This window comes from Rhipicephalus sanguineus, chromosome 1 (assembly GCF_013339695.2).
Source record: "Rhipicephalus sanguineus isolate Rsan-2018 chromosome 1, BIME_Rsan_1.4, whole genome shotgun sequence".
NCBI classification, from domain to species: domain Eukaryota; kingdom Metazoa; phylum Arthropoda; class Arachnida; order Ixodida; family Ixodidae; genus Rhipicephalus; species Rhipicephalus sanguineus.
This window is the reverse complement of record NC_051176.1, coordinates 57,978,423-57,998,296: the sequence shown is the minus strand read 5'-3', so window position 1 is coordinate 57,998,296 and position 19,874 is coordinate 57,978,423. Positions and strand designations below refer to the sequence as shown.

Below are 19,874 nucleotides of genomic sequence, written 5' to 3'. Positions count from 1 at the left end.
GCGACCCAGGTGAGCGACGACCTCAAGGTTTCGGTGTTGGTTACCGCTATTGGGAAGAAAACCTATCGCACGCTTAAAAATCTACTAGCTCCCGCGAAGCCCGAGGAGAAAGAATATGCGCAACTAATTCAAGCCCTCAAGAAGCATTATGCTCCGGAGCCCATGGTCATAGCGGAACGCTTCCGATTCAACCGCCGGATTCAGCAGGACACAGAACCGGTGGCGGGCTTTGCGTTGGAATTGAAGAGTCTGGCTGCCTCCTGCAATTTCGGGGCATTTTGGATGAAGCTTTGCGGGACCGTTTCGTTGCCGGGCTGAAAGACGAGACAACGCAAGCAGAGCTTCTGAAGAGGGCCACACTGACGTTTGCAGAGGCGTGCGAACTAGCCCGAAGTATTGAACTAGCCCGTTCCGAGACGAAGAAATTCCAGCCGGAGGGGCAAGAACTGGGTGTCCACGCCGTACAACGACAAGCTCGGAGTTCAAGGTCGGGACAGCCGCGTGGAGACTACATGGAACCCAGACCAGCGAAAGAAACAACCGGTTGGGCTTGCTACCGCTGCGGAGCCACCTCCCACACCGACGAAAGGTGCCCGTTCAGGAAATACCGCTGCCGCGCCTGCAAACGAGTGGGCCACTTGGCAAGAGCGTGCCGATCGTCCGCCAGCACAGCACACTATGCGGAGGACAGTAGTGGTGAGGACAATATTTTGCTACAGAATGTATTTTCGTGTAACGAGAGTGTCCGAAACTATACTGTAAACGTACGGGTCGGGGGTCGTAATGTGCCGATGCAGCTAGATACGGGCGCGTCTGTTTCTATCGTCCCCGAGACTCTCTATCAGCGACACTGGGCCGGGCGACCGTTGTTGCCGTGTAGCATAAAGCTAAAAGCCTATGGGGGAACGCCGTTAACGGTTCTGGGCAAGCTGATGATGCCGGTAGAGCACAACAACCAGACAGCGACGCTGCCTCTGATCGTTGTCCGTACGTTGCAAAAGAGTGAGACTGCGTTGCTAGGGCGAGACTGGTTGGAATCTCTTAAATTGGATTGGTTGAGTGTGGATGGGGTGGGGATCGATCGAGTGGCTAGCTTGCTTGAAAGGTTCTCGGAAGTGTTTGAACCAGAGCTCGGACAGATAACGGATTGTCAAGTAAGCTTGTTGCTGAAGGAGGGCACAACGCCGGTCTTTTGTAAACCTCGACCGGTGCCCTTCGCACTCAGAGATCCCGTTTCCCAACAATTGAGGGCCTGGCAGAACGCAGGGGTGATTGTTCCCGTCCTAAAAAGCGACTGGGCCACGCCGCTGGTGGTGGTTCCAAAAGGAGACAACACGGTCAGGATTTGCGGAGACTACAGAATGACGGTGAATCCCTGCTTGCGCACCGATCATTATCCGCTGCCAGTGATGGAAGATTTGTTTGTAGCCTTGCATGGGTGCAAATATTTCACTGTGCTTGACCTTTCAACCGCGTATCAGCAGCTGCAGTTGCACCCTGACTCGCAGTCTTTGCTCACGATAAATACGCACATGGGGCTGTTTAAGTTTACGCGCCTACCGTATGGGATAACCAGTGCACCCTCGATATTCCAGGCAGTCATGGACGATGTTCTAGGAGGCCTAGATAAAGTCGCTTGCTACCTGGATGATGTGTTGATTGCCGGGGAAAGTTTTGAGGAGTGTTGGGAAAAGGTGGAAAGCGTGCTGACAAGGTTCAAGAAACGAGGCATTAAATTGCGCAAAGAAAAGTGCAAGTTTTTCGAAACATCGGTGGCGTATCTGGGTCACGTGCTGGACGCAAATGGCATTCGGCCATCCGATGATAAGGTGCGCGCTATCAAAGACGCGCCGACACCCAAGAACAAACAGGAGCTTCGAGCATATTTGGGCATGCTCAATTTTTATGGCAAATTCGTTCCGAACATGTCAGCAGAGCTGAAACCATTGTATGAGTTGTTGGGCGAAAATGTTAAGTGGCAATGGACGGACAGGGTAGCGGATACCTTTAAGAGATCTAAGGATTGGCTTATGCATCCCAGAGTACTAGCATACTACAATCCGGATCAGGAACTTGGTTATGGTGTGCGACGCCTCGGCATATGGACTAGGGGCGATCTTATTTCATAAAATCGCGGGGGTCGAAAGACCGATAGCGTTCGCATCGAGGACACTAAGTCAGGCAGAGCAGGGCTACGCCCACCTGGAGAAAGAGGCTCTTGCAGTTATTTTCGGTCTAAAGAAGTTCCACAAATTTTTGTTTGGTCGAAAATTTTCCGTTTATTCAGATCACCAACCCCTTGTTGGAATTTTCGGGCATGGCAAGCCAATCCCTACAATGGCAGCAGCACGGATACAGCGGTGGGCCTTAATTCTTGCAGCGTATGACTACCGATGGGTCTACCGAAAGGCAAGCGAAATCCAAAATGCCGATGCCCTTTCACGGCTACCGCTCCGAGACAAAGCAGAGGAGTCTGAGGGCGTTTATTTCTTTTCGGTGCTAGACGAGGCTCCATTGTCGGCAAGGGAAATCAGATCGGAAACGCGTAAAGATCGATTGCTGTCCAAAGTGTTGTTTTTTACGCAGAACGGGTGGCCTGCGCATGTGTCGGACGACGATCTTTCACCATACTTCGTTCGCCGTAACGAACTGTCGGTAGACCAAGAGTGCGTAACATGGGGCAATCGCGTGGTTATACCAGCTTCGTTGCGACAGAAGGTTCTAGAAATGCTGCACGAAGGTCACCCAGGGATGACTCGAATGAAAATGCTGGCAAGGAGTCATGTCTGGTGGCCTCGCTTAACGCTAGACATAGAGCAAGCGGTGAAAGAGTGCATCACTTGTCAGTTGTCACAGAATGCGGCAGCTAGAGTGCCACTAATGTCATGGGGCTGGCCAACACGTAGATGGCAGCGAGTTCATCTAGATTTTGCGCAAAGGGACCAGCATTTCTTTTTGGTCCTAATGGACGCTCATTCGAAGTGGGTTGAGGTGTTTGTCATGACAACAACAACAAGTGAAAAGACAGTAGAGAAGTTGCGAGGTGTTTTTGCGGCCTACGGACTACCAGAGGAGATCGTCACCGACAACGGGCCCCAATTCACATCGCAGCACTTCGCAACATTCCTGAGCAGGAATGGAATTCGTCATTCCAAATCTCCTCCCTATCACCCAGTTTCGAATGGTAGCGCCGAACGGTGCGTTCAGACCGTCAAGAAGGACTTGTTTAAACAGATACTAGACGAAGAAAGAAAAGGAGACAAGAAGTCCATGCAACATCGCATAGACCAATTTCTCTTCAGTTATCGCAACACCCCGTCCAGCACCACTGGTGAGACCCCGGCCCAGATCTTCTTGTCATGGCAGCCAAGAACCAGGCTGAGTCTGCTGCACCCGGACATGGAACAACGCATGCGCGAAAAGGGGGAGCAGGCGAAGCTCCACGCAGACCAGAAACGAAGGCCATGGAGACTTTTCGGAAGGCGACCAGGTTTTGGTAAAAGGACTCCGCCCGGACGACGACAAATGGCTGTTGGGTACAATTGCTCAGCGGTGCAGCGCATGCACGTACATTGTTCGCGTCGGAGACGAGGACCGATACGTTCACGCTGATAACCTGCGACTGCGTACATTTCAGGAGAACCGGAGCTGGCTTAAGGCGGCGGGAACCGTACTGGACGGGCCGAGAGTGGAAAACAAGGGTCCGCTCTTCAGGGACACTAGAGAGCCCACCTCGACCAGCACGCCTACTCGGCTCAACGATCAGGACCAACCAGCATCGAACTTGACGTCACCAGCAGCTGAATCGGCAGGGTCTTCTACCGAGCCGTCTCCGGGCCTTCTACACGACAGCGGTCCGACGCTCGACAGTGGTCCCCATAACGGCGACCCCTCGGGACAATCAACACCGCAGCTTCGACGTTCTACCCGGTTGAGGCGACCGCCAGACCGTTACGTGCCGTGAGACGAAACCTCGTGAGGGGAGAGGAGTGTTGTGTTATCGTGTTTGTGCATCGTGGTGCTGACGCAGACGCGCTTCGCTATCAGCGGTGACCTGGACTCGGACTGTTGGGCTTCGTGACGTCAACGCTCGGTGTGATAGTGGTTCGAGCATGTATATAAGCAACCGGCCCTTTTTCCTTCCGGGTTGTTGACAGTTGGTTGTGTGACCGAATAAACATGTGTTGCACTTAGCCATCGTGTGCTGCCTGCCGGTCTCGCCCCTGGTTAGACGAAGATATAATAGTGAAATTATCGCGAGAAGACGCTCGGCAAGCGAGAGAACGCGCAAAAACAAAATGCAGGTAGTGACGCCAACTTAGAGTTACCGCATCGGCTCGCCGTGACGTCATAAATTTCGACGGCGTCTGCTAACGCCTACGTAATGGTTTATCGGTAAAAATTGTTTGCATTGTGTTCTGAGGGACCCACAGTCTTGACATAGCAAGCTTCAGAAAAAGGGAGAGTTGGGCGCTGTTTCAATATGAAGCTTCAGAAAACTTCATTGAACCAGCGTGGCCAAAATTCGCCAAGAGACTGAAATTCGTGAGGTCACATTGACGTTCGCGTGCTGATGTTTCGGCGCGCAATTCAGAAATGAAACTTTGACGTTCATTTTCGGTTCTAATAATTATCCTGTAACGGCGAAATCTACAATAGAGTCCTGAAAGAATTTACCCGCGTGAACTGATTTAATGCTTGGCTTTAGTGTCTCTTTGCGGTATACATGTGACGTGCACTGCTATAAGGGTCCCTAAACAAACGTACATACAAAGCCTGGTGACGCTGGTTATTCTATACCCAGCAAAAAGATAAAAAGAAAAACGTTGATGTGAGGTTGTGCTACAGGACGCCTTTCTCCGACCATGAAACTACCGGTTGACTGCAGCATGAGAGTGAACAAAAAGACGAGAAACTAGCAGCTGACAGCGTCTCGTAACATGTTCACCGATGTAAACGTTCAAGCTAGTCAACATTGGGCGAATTATCAAGAATTAACGCTAGGCAACATCATGGGGCGTATCGGACAACATTTCTAAGCTTTGTAGCTGTCTCCACCTTTGTGGCTTCTGCATTATGAGGATTTCTACGCTTAGCGCGATTTCCTGTATGTGTGGTCGGAAAGCTGACTCTACAAGATTGTAGGTGATGCCACTGGCGCTGACTAACAACTGCTTTATTCTTCGTGCAACAACGCATGTAAGTTCCTGAGCCACATAACCGTGCATGCGCACGCATTACAAGGCCGCATATTGCGTAAGTAACATCAGATACAGTTAACGGAGAAGAATAAGGCCAGTCAGCGACAGTGCTTGCCTCATCTGTTCTTTGTGGTCCGTCCTGGTGTTGCGCTGAAGTGCTCCACTTAAAAGGTTGCTGAGCCTCCCAGAAACAAAGACTGACGGCGGAATTCTCTTACTATCGTTTACTATACCAGTTTATATGCGCTTAACTGCAGTAGTCAGTAGAAATTTCGGTTGTATATTACACATAGTTTCTCTGTTGTATAAATATCTTGCGCTTAGAGCTCGACACTTTTCTCTCGGCCCGTTCCGTTCAGGGCAGACACTCACCCTTGGCGGCACCGCTTCCCCTTGTGGCCTTTTTGTCCTTGCTCTTCTTCTTGCCACGCTTGTTGTGCCGTCTCACTGTGACGCAAAAGAAAAGGCAAGACGTCAGTCATCGCAGTGAAGCGCGGCAGTTTAAACTATAGAAAACACATTTTTGTAGAGAACTTTCGAGCGCATTTCTTCGCAATGTCACAGAAGTCACCACCGACGCAAAAATGCACCTTGTTAATCGTCCACTTAGTCCACTTACTTTAGTTTCATTTTCTTTGGCATACCTTTTGGGATCACTATTAGAAACGGTTCATCTTCGCCTTGTCGCCTAAATGCGTTAACTCAGCGTAGCTAACGCAGTCAGGTCCGGGAGATGACGCCTTGTTCACCAGTGCCAATGCTCCAAGCAGTTCCATGATCGAATGCCAGCTGGGAGAGTGGGCGTCTTGAACCTTGCTGGAAACGAGCTCGTGTCATTCCTATTCTCAAGCCTGGCAAGTCTCCAACGGACCTTAACTCCTATCGTCCCATTGCTCTTCTCAGTTGCGTAGGAAAGCTTATGGAGAAGATGGTATTGATGCGCCTGGACTGGTTGCTGATGAACAAGAATGCATACCCTCCACAAATGTCAGGGTTTCGAAAGGGCCGCAGTAGCATCGACAATGTGATTCGTCTCATTAACTGCGTAAAACTCAACAAAGCTACGGGCAACATCACTATCGGCGTATTCCTCGACATCAAGGGAGCGTTCGATAACGTGACTCACGATAACGTGACTCACGCCCTTAAGTCTGTCGGAGTTGGCGGTCGTATGTACCGCTGGATCTTGGACTACCTCACTGATCGGTCAGTCTACATGTCCACAAGAGAAGGTGACACAGCCCCGCACACAGTGCATCGAGGAGTTCCCCAGGGCGGTGTTCTAAGTCCAACCTTATTCAACATCTCTCTCATTGGACTGGAGAAGTGTATCCCTGCATCGGTCGAAATCTCTCTCTATGCAGATGACATTTGTATATGGAGCAGTGGTCGCAACAGACGTGTCCTACGAGCAAGACTACAAAAAGCTCTCAATTCAATCGAAAAATTCTTACTCGGGCGAGGTCTAATGATGTCACCAGAAAAATGCGCCGCCGTTGCTTTTACGAGGCGTGATGTTTCGCGCTATACGTTAAAGGTAGCGAATTCTCCCATTCGGTATGTGCAAAGTCACAAGTTTCTGGGAGTGACAATCGACAGGCTAATGACATGGACGCCCCAAGTTCGAATACTAAAGGAAAAAGTTGCATCATATGCGAGCATCTTCCGCATGTTATCAAGCAACGCCGGGGGCTGCTCCGTAAGTGCCCTGCTGCGAATGTATACGGCTCTCTGTGAAGGTCTTCTAAGATACAGCCTTCCTGCGTTACATGGCATTTCACAAACCAACATACAAGCGCTGACTGGAGCTCAAGCGAAAGCCCTGAGAGTGTGCCTTGGCCTACCAAAAAACACATCAAGTATTGGAACCCTTGCCGAAAGCAGACGCCTATCAGCTGCAGTGCTTCTGCAGCAGGAGCTTCTTCGAGTTCACTTGCGTTATGCCACCAGAATGCCGGGTCATCCGCTTGCTTCAGACAGCAGTCTTGTGGTGCGGAGCTTGCTTCCGCTGCATTATGAAAGCGCATCAATGCCTACAGAGCCATCGTGGAAAATTCCTTCGTGGTCAATAATCACTTTTGTGCCTGGGTTCAAGAACAAGAGACGTACACCCGGACCAGCACTAACATATTTCACCCTACAGCACGTGGAAAATAATTACAGGGCTCACCGTCATATTTACACTGATGGCTCTGTTACACCTACGTCGTCTGCAATTGGTGTCTGGATTCCATCTGCCAATGTCACCATCTCTGCCACTCTTAGTCACCGCACTTCATCTACAGCGACTGAACTGGCTGCACTACGGGCTGCATTTAATTACATTGTAGATCAGACAGCTGAGTCTTGGGTCATCTTCACCGACTCAAGAGCGGCGCTGCAGTCTCTGAAGTCCCCAAGCACGCAAGACCAACTCGTCATGGACATCAAATATCTATGCAACAAAGCCTGTGACCTCCATCACCGCATTGCTCTGCAGTGGATACCTGCCCACTGTGGAATACAAGGCAACGTCCATGCTGATGACGCTGCCAAGCTGGACATGACGCCTCGAGAGAAATCATCAAGATACCTTTCTCGAGAAAAGATGCCGCGACAATCGTATCGGCACACGCTTGGCGGCTCCAGCGATCCCTCTGGACAGATGCTAATCACCAGTATGGACCACTTTACAAGATTGACCCATCGTGTAACTTTGATATGCCGCGAGACCTAAACAGTGTTGCGACCGGGTATTTGGATCAATCCCACCGCTGCCACCAGTTGTTGCGCCGGTGTGTTTGGATCCGTCCCTTCTCGACAACCAGGCTGTTGCTACGAGAGGGCAGCGTCGTACCCGGACTCCGTTTGGTAGCGTAGTCGAGTCTCCGGGTTGAGGAACTGATGCTAGCAAGTTGGGAAAACAATAACAAGTTTACTGACACTTTTCGTACACTCAATTACATAGTTACAAGGAAAGAGTTCAGCGACGAGCGAATTGGATGAGCCTGTTACCGAGGGCTCAGAGCCCCATTTCTCACTCAGCACCGTCGTTTTAACCCCTCAGTTTGGCTCCTCCCTCTTGATGACCACCAATCACACACATGACACCTCCCACCATGGCACAGTCCATTTCACTGTCGCGGAGGGGTCATGGCACACTTGAAGCGGCAAGAGTCCTGCGGTTGTCGACACGCAGGTGGGGGAGAAGCAGAACAGGTTCCTCGTGCCTGCCCATGCAGATCTTTTCCCGACGCAGCGAAAGGGTTGCGGAGACTCCCGTCCAAACATACCGTCAGGTGGCTTCGGCAGCGTACCAAGCCAAGCCCAGGTGGTCCATTGTCTCCGGCATCGCCGTCCCAGACTTTGAGGCGAGATTCTGCCCATTGTTGGTCACTCACCGTCCCAGGAAATTCGTTTCCAGGAAGGATACAGGTGTTCTAGCAGCGGGAGAACACCTCGTCCGCCGATTCTCTTGGTCAGTGCTTCGCCACCGACAGCCGGTCATAACAACAGGCAAGATGAAACATGCTTGCACCGCATCAGACTGAACGTCGCATACACCAACTACTTCAGGAGCAAGATTAAGCTGTCAGACTCACCAATGTGCGTCCAATGCAACGTCCAAGAAGATTTACATCATGTTCTTTGTGAATGCAAGCGATACGCATCAGAGAGACAGTCTCTGAAGGCAGCCTTGCATCTTCAACGGGGATCGTGCTTAGAGTTGCGACATGTTCTGGGCCCATGGCAAAGCAGCACCTGTGCGCTACGTGCCACGAAAGCGCTGTTGAATTTCTTGCGGGCCACGAGCCTGAACCAAACTTTGTAAACTTGTGTGACTGTATGTGTTATGTGGTTATCACTGTATATATCATAATCGTCACCCAGCACCTGGAGTAGCATGTCAGGCGAACAGCCAGGCAAACATCTCCAGCTTCATTAAACGGTTTATCTCTCTCTCTATTAGAACGGTTGAGCAAGCAGAGGATAGGAGATGATAACGCACTTTGCAGTAGTTGAGCAGGATGTTTTCGGAAAGATTCGTTCTAAACATTTATTTATTTATTTATTTATTTATTTATTTATTTATTTATTTATTTATTTATTTATTTATTTATTTATTTATTTATTTATTTATTTGTTTATTTATTTATTTCGTTTGCTCCATGTCCCGAAAACGCAATGTAAGCGAAACCAGTGCCTTTCTCACACGCATTTTGCTAAATTTCTGACCGAGACCCATTGCCCCACTCAAGCCTCGGCGCTAGTACACTTGCTACAATACAAGGAAAGACGCCTACCCGATGTTACAAGGACATCCAATAGGGAGCCCAACCCATACCTACCTGCTAAAAGCAGCGAAATTAAATCACGTCATAAAGAGCCCGAGTTATATACCCGTGCAACGCGGGCGCAAAAATTGACATTCATAACTTGAGGCCTTAAAGTTCCTGAATGACATATTTTTCGGCGGAGCTGTCACACGCCCAAATTTAATTACATTTTGGCCTGACGTTGTCGACAACAAGGCCTTTTGAAGTGAGCAAACTTAATTATAATGTGAATTTTGAAAAACGCGTTTTCAGAAATTTGCCGTTCCTTCAAGGTTAGCGAAATATAAGCGTAAACATGCTACATTGCCGGTTTGTCATTGCCTTTTACTCCAACTCAACCGACCACAGCAATCGCTTCGGCCATTGCATATCGAATTCGAAGCCTAGAAGTAGGTGACACGGCGCCTGTGGTGTTGAAGCCGTTGGAACTCCTGCTTGAATAAGCTTGTGTGACAACGCCCTCGGGCGTTGTCAGAAGTCAAGTACAAAATATTTTTAGAAGATAGGCATTGTTTCGAATGCTTTAATTAGACTTCGATCCGCGAGCTTTGGCGTCGAGAGTACGCATTTTGCAGTGGAGTGAGTTCTGGCGAACGCATTTAGTAGCGAATGACATTAAGGCACATTTTGTTTGTCCGTGTGGCGTCACGCAAATGGCGTTAAAGCGTAAGGCATTACGAAGTTAATGCCATTTCCTGTGCCCGCGTGGCACGTATTTTAGAATCCGACTCGCAAACACCGCGAGGAATTAAGTTTGAGGCCGGCAATCTGGACATCACTCGCTGCAGCCACCCTCGTCACATTTCCGCGCCGACAGTATACACAGACGCAAGCTGCGCTATCGACAGCGCGCGTCAGAATTGACCGGTGTGGTAGACTTTGTTGACCTGACGTATAGAAGACCTCGCGATGTCCCTCAGCGCAAGCTTGCCGCGTCTGCAGCGCCGGCCCCTTTCCTCTGTCAGCGCGCCGACTAGGACGGGGAGCGCTGACGCGCAGCGCGTGTTTGCTTCGCTAGTTGAAGAGCGCTTTAGGCACGAAGCGGTCTTCGCTCGGTCCGGCGTTCCCTGGAGACTCCCGAGTCGCCGACGCGCTCGTCGAGCTCAGTATATGTCCACCCGCTCTTTGACAGCCACCTTCGCTGTCTCCTCTTTCTCCAGCCCCCCATATATATATATACCTTCCCGCCGCGCCACCGCCTCTTCCCAACTCATTGTGCTGCAGTGGAGGGTCGCTCCTGGGGTTGCGACCGTTTGCGTGCAGCTTCATTTATCGGCACCTATACAGAACACGCTAGTGAATGAACACTGACGGTGCACGCGTGGACATGTGTGTGGCAGCGTGGCGACCAGGAATATCTTCGGAACGTAAATTGTTTTATCTACCATCATTACAGTTAGAGTTGTCGATGAACATCGAAAACGGGGACATGGTCTCCTAAGCAGAGGCAGCGTTCATGCACTTTAATGCACCGATCGACGGTCAGCATTCAAAACGCATTTATCAAAGGAGTCCCTCAAGCCGCGCTAATGCGTCTTTTCTCCTGAACCTCTTCCATTTACCACTCGTCGAGTGTGTGCATTTGTATGTGCGCACATGCGTAAGTGGAAATCATTAAATTGAACCAAGTAAAAAAACGTTACTTCCGTTGATTCCTCGCATCATCATAACCTGCGCGAGGCGCGTGCGAATGAAGGAGGGAGCGATTATACAGGTCGCACTGCGCGGCGAAATGCGCGTACGTTTCCGAACAGAAGTGCACGGAACTAAGACGCCAGTTCAAGTGGAAGATGGTTGGAGATGCCCCGGGGAGTCCGCTCCCCCTCGAGTCCGCAGCACATGCCACGAAGCGCTCCAGTCCTCAAAAAAGTTCGTCGTTTTCATTCCTCTGCTGCGCTATCTGCCTCACTCCGAAGGTCTTCGCAAGGAAGCACGCCTTCTTCCATCCCCACGTCGGCGTTGGGCCGGAAGACGAAGCTATATTCAAATATTAACAAACAAACAAACAAACAAACAAACACAAACATCCCGTGAAAATTACGAAAATGATATTTAAAAAAAACGATAGAAAGTTTGCTCAAGTTGTTTGGAAGTCGAGAAGCCGTAGATCTACTTGGTACTTGAAAGTTTTGCCGCTGGGAGGCACCGAAACGAATTCGTTTCGGTGCCTTAGATTATTTTTCCGCCTGCTACGTATTTCTGCTTAAGCAGAAATACGTAGCAGGCGGAAAAATAATCTCATTTGCTGCCGCAAACTTCGCAACGTAAGCCCAAGGTATACACGCTCGCCGAACTGGCGTCACAGAGGGGCGAGGAAGACAATGTATCAGGCACAACGGCCACGCGTCCAGCCTGTCGCTCGGAGTTGCGCGTTGTCATGCTTACTGTCTCCGCTTTCCTTCAGCGAGCTGTGTGTATCGCACTAAAGAAAAGACAAAAAATATTTCAGGGCGCGATTGGAGAAGCTGGCTGAACTTGAACCACTCGCTTCGAAGGTCTATACCACGTAGTAAAAGAACATAATTCGAATTAGAGCTCTCGAAGGGGCCGTAAAGAGTCTCTCTCTCTCTCTTTCTCTGCATCACTTGCACAGTCAGGGTTGCCAGGTTTGGCTATCTTGCGCCAATTTGTCTACCTTTTTTAGGCTGGTGGCGGCAGAAAAAACGTCTTGGCTACTTGGCTATTTCTTGGCTACTTTCTTGTTGCCTCGATTTGAACGAAATTATCAATATATTGCGGCATCGCAGAAGGTGGTTTACAATTGAGCGGTATGAAAACACGGGGTCCAAGGCGTTTTCACGGGGTCCAAGGTGTCATGTGATGAAGTCACCATGTGAAGTCACGTTATGTGACGTCATAGTGACGTCATAACAAATTTTGCCGACCTGTGACGTCATGATATCGTCATAGGGTGAGGTCATCGCGTGATGACGGTATTTTGCATCACTCGAGTTGACGTCAAGCGCAGACAGTCAAGGGCAGGTAACACGGGGGGCACTTCACAGGAAACGAATCCCAAGAGGGTTGCAGTGGTACCGTATCTACACGGCATTTCACATAAACTCAAAATGATAGGCCAAAGAGTGCGTGCGTCGGGGGTTTTTTCCGCGCCGAATAAACTGTCTCAGTTATGTGTCCGAACTAGTCCTGTACGAAGCACCGCGAGCCATTGCAAAATTAAGCACCGTAAAAAGTTTGTTGAGTGTGCAAGGGGAATTGTTTACAGTATACCTTTGTCTTGCGGTCTAAGGTACGTTGGTCAGACAGGCGGGTGTCTTAATGTAAGACTACAGGAACATTGCCAGAAAGTAAGAAATGTGGGAAGGGACGGTTTTTTGGCCTCTCAGTGTTCTGAATGTGGATGTCAGGCATTGTTTGAAAAAGCAAGAGTTCTCGCATCCCAGCCTAACGAAGGCTCTAGAATCATAATTCAGGCCGCCACAATAGCTCAAGGTAGTTGCATCAGTAGACCGTCCATATCCTTATCGGAAAAACAATTGACGTATTTGAATTCTTCGGCACGTGGTGGTTCCAGGGTGATTTCTTGGTTTTGGGGGGGGGGGTTCCTTCTTGCCTTTTAGTTTGTTTGGTTTTTGAATACTTGGATAAGCATGTTGTCTTATCTTTGTCTGTAGCCTATATATTTGTGCGTCCTTGTATTAAAAATCAGTTGGAAGTCTGCGCTGGTCCTCGTCTTTTCTATGTGTACTGTGTCAAATTTTTGCGCTGAGCAGTTTAACTGGTTTAATTCCAATAGATCATTGCCGAAGGAAACTTGTGGCAGCGCGAGCCATTTCCTTCTTTATTATACCCCCATGATGCCACACCGCACGGAGGGAGAGGAGCGACTTTATTAAAGTAAGGCTGCTTGGTTACATGGTTACTGTGGGCGGGCCCTCCTTGCTGGGCCCCCTGGCTATTGCCGCTCGCCGGGCCTGCAGTCAAGGGTCGCCAATCGATTTGCAAGACCTCTGAGCATGCCAGACCGCAACGCACGGAGATAATTGCAGTTATGGGCGTCGCTTCCTTTAAAAGATATACCACGCCTCTGTTTAGGGCCCCGATATGCCCGCGCGCTACCTCGATGTAGCCAGCGGCCGCACGCAAAGTCGAACACTGAGCGGCCAGGGATGTTTGCGTAGATCGAGCGGCACAACAAGGGCCGCGTTTTCAGGCATCCCTGCACCAGTGGCTCATCACGGAGAGTGGGAGCTTCCTGTGCATGCACGCAGTGGCGCGCGAGAGCGAGGCGGTGACGCGCATGCTCTACGCATCGACGAGGCCAAGTGTCTTCGCCCGCATTCATCACGCTTCGACAGAAAGCTGTGACGAAATCCATCACTTTTCCTTTTCGCACCATTTTTTTTTTTTGTCTTTCACGGCATTCCCAGAAGGTGCCCCGGAAAGAGCATGCGCTGATTTTCGTGCGTTCTGTTCTCCGGTCAAAAAGAAAAAAAAAAAAAAAAAAAAGAAGGAGGCGGTTGCGCCACTTGGCGACACCATCACCTCTGCACTGAAGAGAGGCTCTAAAGCTCCTACGAAAATGATATGACACGTTCACTGCAGCGATCTTCGAGCGCTTTTAGCCCGAGCACGGGACGAGTGCAGCCTGCTTCTTTGCGCTGAGGGCGACGTTATATGCCGACTGGCGGCGCGCTTTTTAAGTGCATGACGCCGTGCATCCCCGAGATTCGACCTCTGCCGAAACAGGTCACCTGCGGGCTCTTTAAGCTTTTGCTGCTGCGTTTCAAAGGCCTCGCCTCTGTTTCTACGATAACTTGGTTTCTATGGCACATTCTCTGAGACGCTGCCTATAGAAATAATGTATTATTATTATTATATTATTATATTATCTATTCTTATTATTAGATATTATTATTATTATTATTATTATTATTATTATATTATTTATTATATTTATTATTATCGGCCGCCTGAGTCGACGCGAACTACATGTGCCTCAGAGCTTGCTAGCTTGCTACAGTACGCGAGCGAAATAATAATGGAAAGAGCCTATGGCGATTATATGATGATAACGGTGGTGGTCCAGTAGAAGAGCAGCCTATTAGGAATATGAACACCATACTTTAAGAATTAGTGGAGTGCAGGGGGCGCTAGGCAAATGGCAGGATACAGCACAGCCCACGCAGCAATCAGAGAGCTTTAGATAGTGGAACGCCACATCGAATCGCTTTAATTTTAATTTAACTTAAAGCTCGCTACTTGAGGCGGGTGTGCGGTTAAGGCGGCTCCGAAATGGGCCTCCCTTGAGACGTGCATAGCTGACTGCCGATGAGCGTCATCGAAGGAGTCCGCGTCGGAGGCCAGAATGCGTATCATAAAGTGGATCGCGATGTTGGATTGGCTGGTTAAAATGCAGGTTGCTAAAAATCGCGAACAGCGGCCAAGTTCTTCGTAAGGGTTTCCAAGATCAACGACTAGCAGTGGAGAATAAAAGAAAAAAAAATGTAAGTATATTTTGACACTCGGGCACCGTGAACGAGCTACAATGAGACGTGAGCAATGAGACGCGCACTTACAGCTTTTTTTTTTACATTTTCTGACGAACTTGAACACACTGCCCAGAACACACGCACACACACATAGGGGAGGGGGCGAGATAGAGAAAACTGTAACTGTGTACGCGAAAGTTGATCTCAGTCCATTCGGCTGCGCGCCTGTTATTTTACGAAGCAGGCATAGCAAGGAGCCCCTATTCAGCAGATAGTCAGCAGTCTCCAAACTGAAAGCGCTAAATAAAGCAGCGGGGACATGCAAAGGGTGCTGAAAAAGCAAAGCGTACAAAACTGCAAGCATCAACGTTGAGCAGTTCGATGCTTCGGAAAGAGCTGCGCGGGAACAGCGCAAATTCTTTTTTCTGCACTAGACAGCAGGAAAAGTTGTAAGAAGGTGCCGTGGTATACATATTAAAAAAAAAAAAAGCTGCTCACGGAGCAGGGAACGGGAAGAAGAATTTAAAATACAACTAATAGGTGAAAAAAAAGGTAAATTGAAGGTTCAAGCACTACAGACATGCAAGGATTTGCGGACTACACGTAGAAGGATGGAACGAAAACTGCGAGCAACAGAAAGAATAGAGAAAACTGAAGATCTCGCTGTAGACGTAAAAGTTAGAATGCGGGGATGAAAATGGAAAATTCTCCTTATGCGTTATTATTATCGGTTCGGTGTTGCCCTTATTTTTTTTTTATAGCTTGTAGTATTCCGACGCCAGCGATATTTTTTTTTTTCTATACGTGTCCGAGCAAAGGAAACGGGGAGGAAATGATTGAGGGAAACGAGCGAACGCGGCAGGGCTCCCGCGACGTTCGGGGCATTTCGAAGGGATGAAAACGGGCTTTCTTACGAAAACATCGCATCTGCGATCTCTCCCAGCGTATATAGCCTAAATTGTGCTAGTGTTAGCAATATTATCGTTCGCGATATTGGTTCGAATCTTGCCGCCGCAACACCGTCATAATCGTTTATTTATCCCTAGCTGCATATAGGGTCATTGAATCATAAGACATTTCTCTTTCTTTTTTTTATTATTACGTTTCTTGCATTTATACGCGCCGTCTCATTCTCCGTTTTATTGTTATTGTGGTGTCGCCACGACCTGTCCTCGCGGGTTCTGTGTAAGCGCGAACGACAGCGCTTTCTTTTCTTGTCTTTTTTTTTTTTGCGAGACACGTGTACGTACAAAGCGCGCTGAGGACGCCAGCTGCCTCTGCGGGGCTCGACGGGGCAGAGCACCTTCACAAACATACAAGCCACCGCAATACTCGCCTCTCGGGATAAGCCTTGTTATTACAACCGCGTATGCCGCGTCCCATCGGTCGACAGCTATACCATCGTCTGCCGGTGAAAACGCTATCGTCATCGGTTAAAAAAGACGCGACCGCACTCCCGAGCCCAAGGAGGATTTCACTTTGCGAGCGCCCAAACTGCTGTCAATACATAAAGTGCCGGCCCGCTCGAGTCGAACTCCAATATTTATCCGCGTTTGTCTCACCTTCAACGTGAAACCACAAACGTGCACTCAGTCATAGCTAGAGTGGAGCGCCGTCTTCCTTCGTCCTTAGGCGCACATCTCGCAGGGCCGCTTTTCCTTACTAAAAGGCTTATTGGAAAGGGAGCAGGTGGGAGGTGCGAAGGGTTTCCTAACCTTGAGGCGCTACATCGGTATTATCCCCGCACAAGGCGACATTCCTTGCAGAGATTTCCCGAATAAGCACTTCCACGACGTCATTGCGTCATATCCGCAAGTTTAGAAACTGGCGCAAAGATAGAAGATAGATAGATAGATAGATAGATTAGATAGATAGAATAGATAGATAGATAGATAGATAGATAGATAGATAGACTAGATAGCAGACAGACAGACAGACAGATAGTAGACAGACAGACAGACAGACAGACAGACTAGACAGACTAGAGCTCGATAGCTAGACTAGACAGACAGCCAGAATAGATAGATATAAGATAGATAGATAGATAGATAGATAGATAGATAGAGATAGATAGATAGATAGATAGCTAGATAGTAGATAGATAGATAGATAAGATAGATAGAAGTTCCGGAACTCCTCTAATATCATCATCAGCGCCCATGTATTTTCACTGCAGGACGAGGGCTCTCTACTCAACGATCTCGAATTACCCCGACTAGCGCGATCCACACTCCCTAATCCTCTGCCGTCCTCGACTATGCTTTTGCTTCCCTTCACATAACCACCATTCTGTCTCTCTAACAAGCCACCGGTTATTGGTCCTGCGGATTACATGCTTGCCCAGCTGCCTTTGTAAACGCGAAAGCGTCAAGGAGCCCGTTTCACAGAACATGCGGTGTCGTCGTCGGCGTTGTCCGTAAGCGAAAAAGACCCGATGAGTGCAACGAATCAAAATCAGGGTTCCAACTCGTGCATCCTACGTGGCAGTCATGTATTCTAACACAGAGCCACGCCAGTGCTTACAACTGCTTCGGAAAAAGACCCCCGTATAGTAGCCATGTCGGACGAGAAGTCAGGTTAGCAGATGTAATATGTGTGCATCTGCGCAGGATCGCACTAGGCGTCACACCCACCAAGCGAATTGCGTAACGAGTGGGTGGCTCGAAGCTGCCCACCCAGTACAAAGGGCTCGGCCATAATTCTTCTTCGCCTTCTCAGTGATGCTACCGAGGACTTCTGATTTGGAGCAATTTTTGGAGCAGCAAATTTCCGTTTTGGAAGCACTTTGGAGCAGCAAAATTTTCATCTTGGAGCACTCTTGGAGCAGATAATTTTGCATTCTGGGAGCACTTTGGAGCAGCGAATTTACATCCTGGAGGGCAATACAGAAGCATATTGCATAACATTTAAGCACCTGAGTATTATTATGGGGCTCTTATGAAGGCTAGAAATATTTCGATTCATTGCAAATCTCAAGGGAAAAAAATCATCTCAGGAGCATAGGCGTGCGCACAGGGGGGGCAGGGGGGGGGGGGCGGCCGCCCCCTCCCCTAATCACCTAAGAGGGGGGGCGCAAAATCTACCCGTACATTGACCCTTGCGATAGCAATTATATGGACACTCTCGGCGGATTTTTGCCGTCGCCGTTGCCGTAATTTTCCGTATAAAGTCCAAATTAATAACATCACCACGCGCATTCTAGCCGCGGGTAAAAGCTCGCGAGCGCTGGCGACGAGCGCGGCTGAAGCGAAGATTAAGCTAGCCGGCCGTCTGTCCCCGCCGCACGGACAGCGCATGAGATAACATCTTCCCGCGTGGGGGCCTGCCGTCGATTGCTCATCAAGCAGAGGGGAAACGTCCCGCCCGTCTTTCGTAAGGAGCATTAAGGGACGCCAGGGGAGAGGTAGGGGGGGGGGGGTACCGCATCGTTCGAAGGGCGCACTCGCTTGCGCGCGCGCTATCTGAGGCATCAGGAGACGGCTCGTATACTTGCTGTGCTCTCAACGCTTACTTCGCGTTTAGAGAACTCGGAGCAAGAAAACGCTTCGGTTCCTGGAGGGGCCATATTTAAACCAGCGTTTTGTTCAGTTACGCGAGATCGGATCCAAAAGAGTTAGCGGCTCTTACTTCGTTTCACAATACAATTTTTTTTGTTATCGCATTAATTGCTTCGCTCTTAAGTGAAACTGAGTTTTTTTAACCGTCAGCTATTGACCCCCGAAAGCGAGGGCGGACGTGTAACATGGCGTAGCCGCTTCACTGTGGGCCGTCAGCGACGGGCCCGCTACTGACAGCTGCGAATTTGCGCTGCTCCGACCAGAAGATATTTTTACTAATGAGATGACATTTTTAAAAAAGCAAGCAAAAAATTCGAATTGGACCCTAGCACGTGAGCTCGAAGGGCAGGGCCTTTTAGGGGTATTTACCGCAGAGTGATTACAAACTCGGACGTGCTGGCGGAAGGAATTACGAAAAAGCTGTTCTGGATGAAGATCCATGGATAAGTATATCTGAGGAAAAGTGTCAACGCGTTTTCCACCGTTCGCGTGCTCTTCCATAAACGCGAAGCAAGGAAAATTCGATATTGTCCCATATATCTACTGCGAGCGATCCCAGATTTCATTCCGCGATGTCCGGAAACAGAAGTGACAGACATTTTAGCTGCACTCATGTAGTTATTACTGAACATTGCTTTCCTTACGTGCCATGCGACGCTTGAAACGAGCTATCAGCAGCGTTTCTGGAACAGACGACGTCCGCCGATGAATCGCCGTCGCACTTTCTCGCTACCGATAGGCCTAGACGTCACAAGCCTCTGCGGAGAGCGCGTTTTGCTGTCGAGCCGACTTGCAGAACATAAGCTCCGTCGGCACCGTGCATGGCATCGTGGCTTACTCGGAACGCACGCGCGAGCGCTATTTATTCAGCGGAATAATTCTTGGTCCATGATTACGACTTTATTGGAAGCCCCAAGATCGAGCTGCACATGTTCTGACGCGCCGGCGGTGCGATTGCTGGTGATAGACGCCCCCAAACCCGAGACTTTGGCGCAGTTTGGCGCAAATTTCGTCGATATTATCAGGATGGCGCAGTAAAAAAAAAGCCGGCAGATCCCACGCATTGTGGGAATCGATGTAATGCGAAGCAGCCAGCAAAGAGCTGCATACATGGTCTTGTATGTCATTGAGGAAAATGCGCGTCATGATTTTCATGATAACTCGTGTTATTTATGTTCGTCACACGGTCACGTCGGAGAGACCAATATTGGTGTATATCAATCTAGCGAACGGCCGCCAGCACCAAGCGTGGCACGTAAGTCATGCTGTACATGACATGCGTGTCATGATTTTCATGATAACTCGTGTTATTTATGTTCGTCACACGGTCACGTCACAAGATACCAA

The 19,874-nt window shown here is 49.3% G+C and overlaps 1 protein-coding gene across 1 annotated transcript in view; it reads right to left on the bottom strand.

Annotated features, from left to right (window-relative positions):
* LOC119391718 (bone morphogenetic protein 4) overlaps positions 1-19,874 on the bottom strand; it is a 261,822-nt gene that overhangs the window by 142,957 nt on the left and 98,991 nt on the right. The window contains exon 2 of the mRNA XM_037659376.2: positions 5,574-5,648. Coding sequence (XP_037515304.1) covers positions 5,574-5,648 — 75 coding nt within the window. The remainder of the gene's footprint in view (positions 1-5,573; positions 5,649-19,874) is intronic.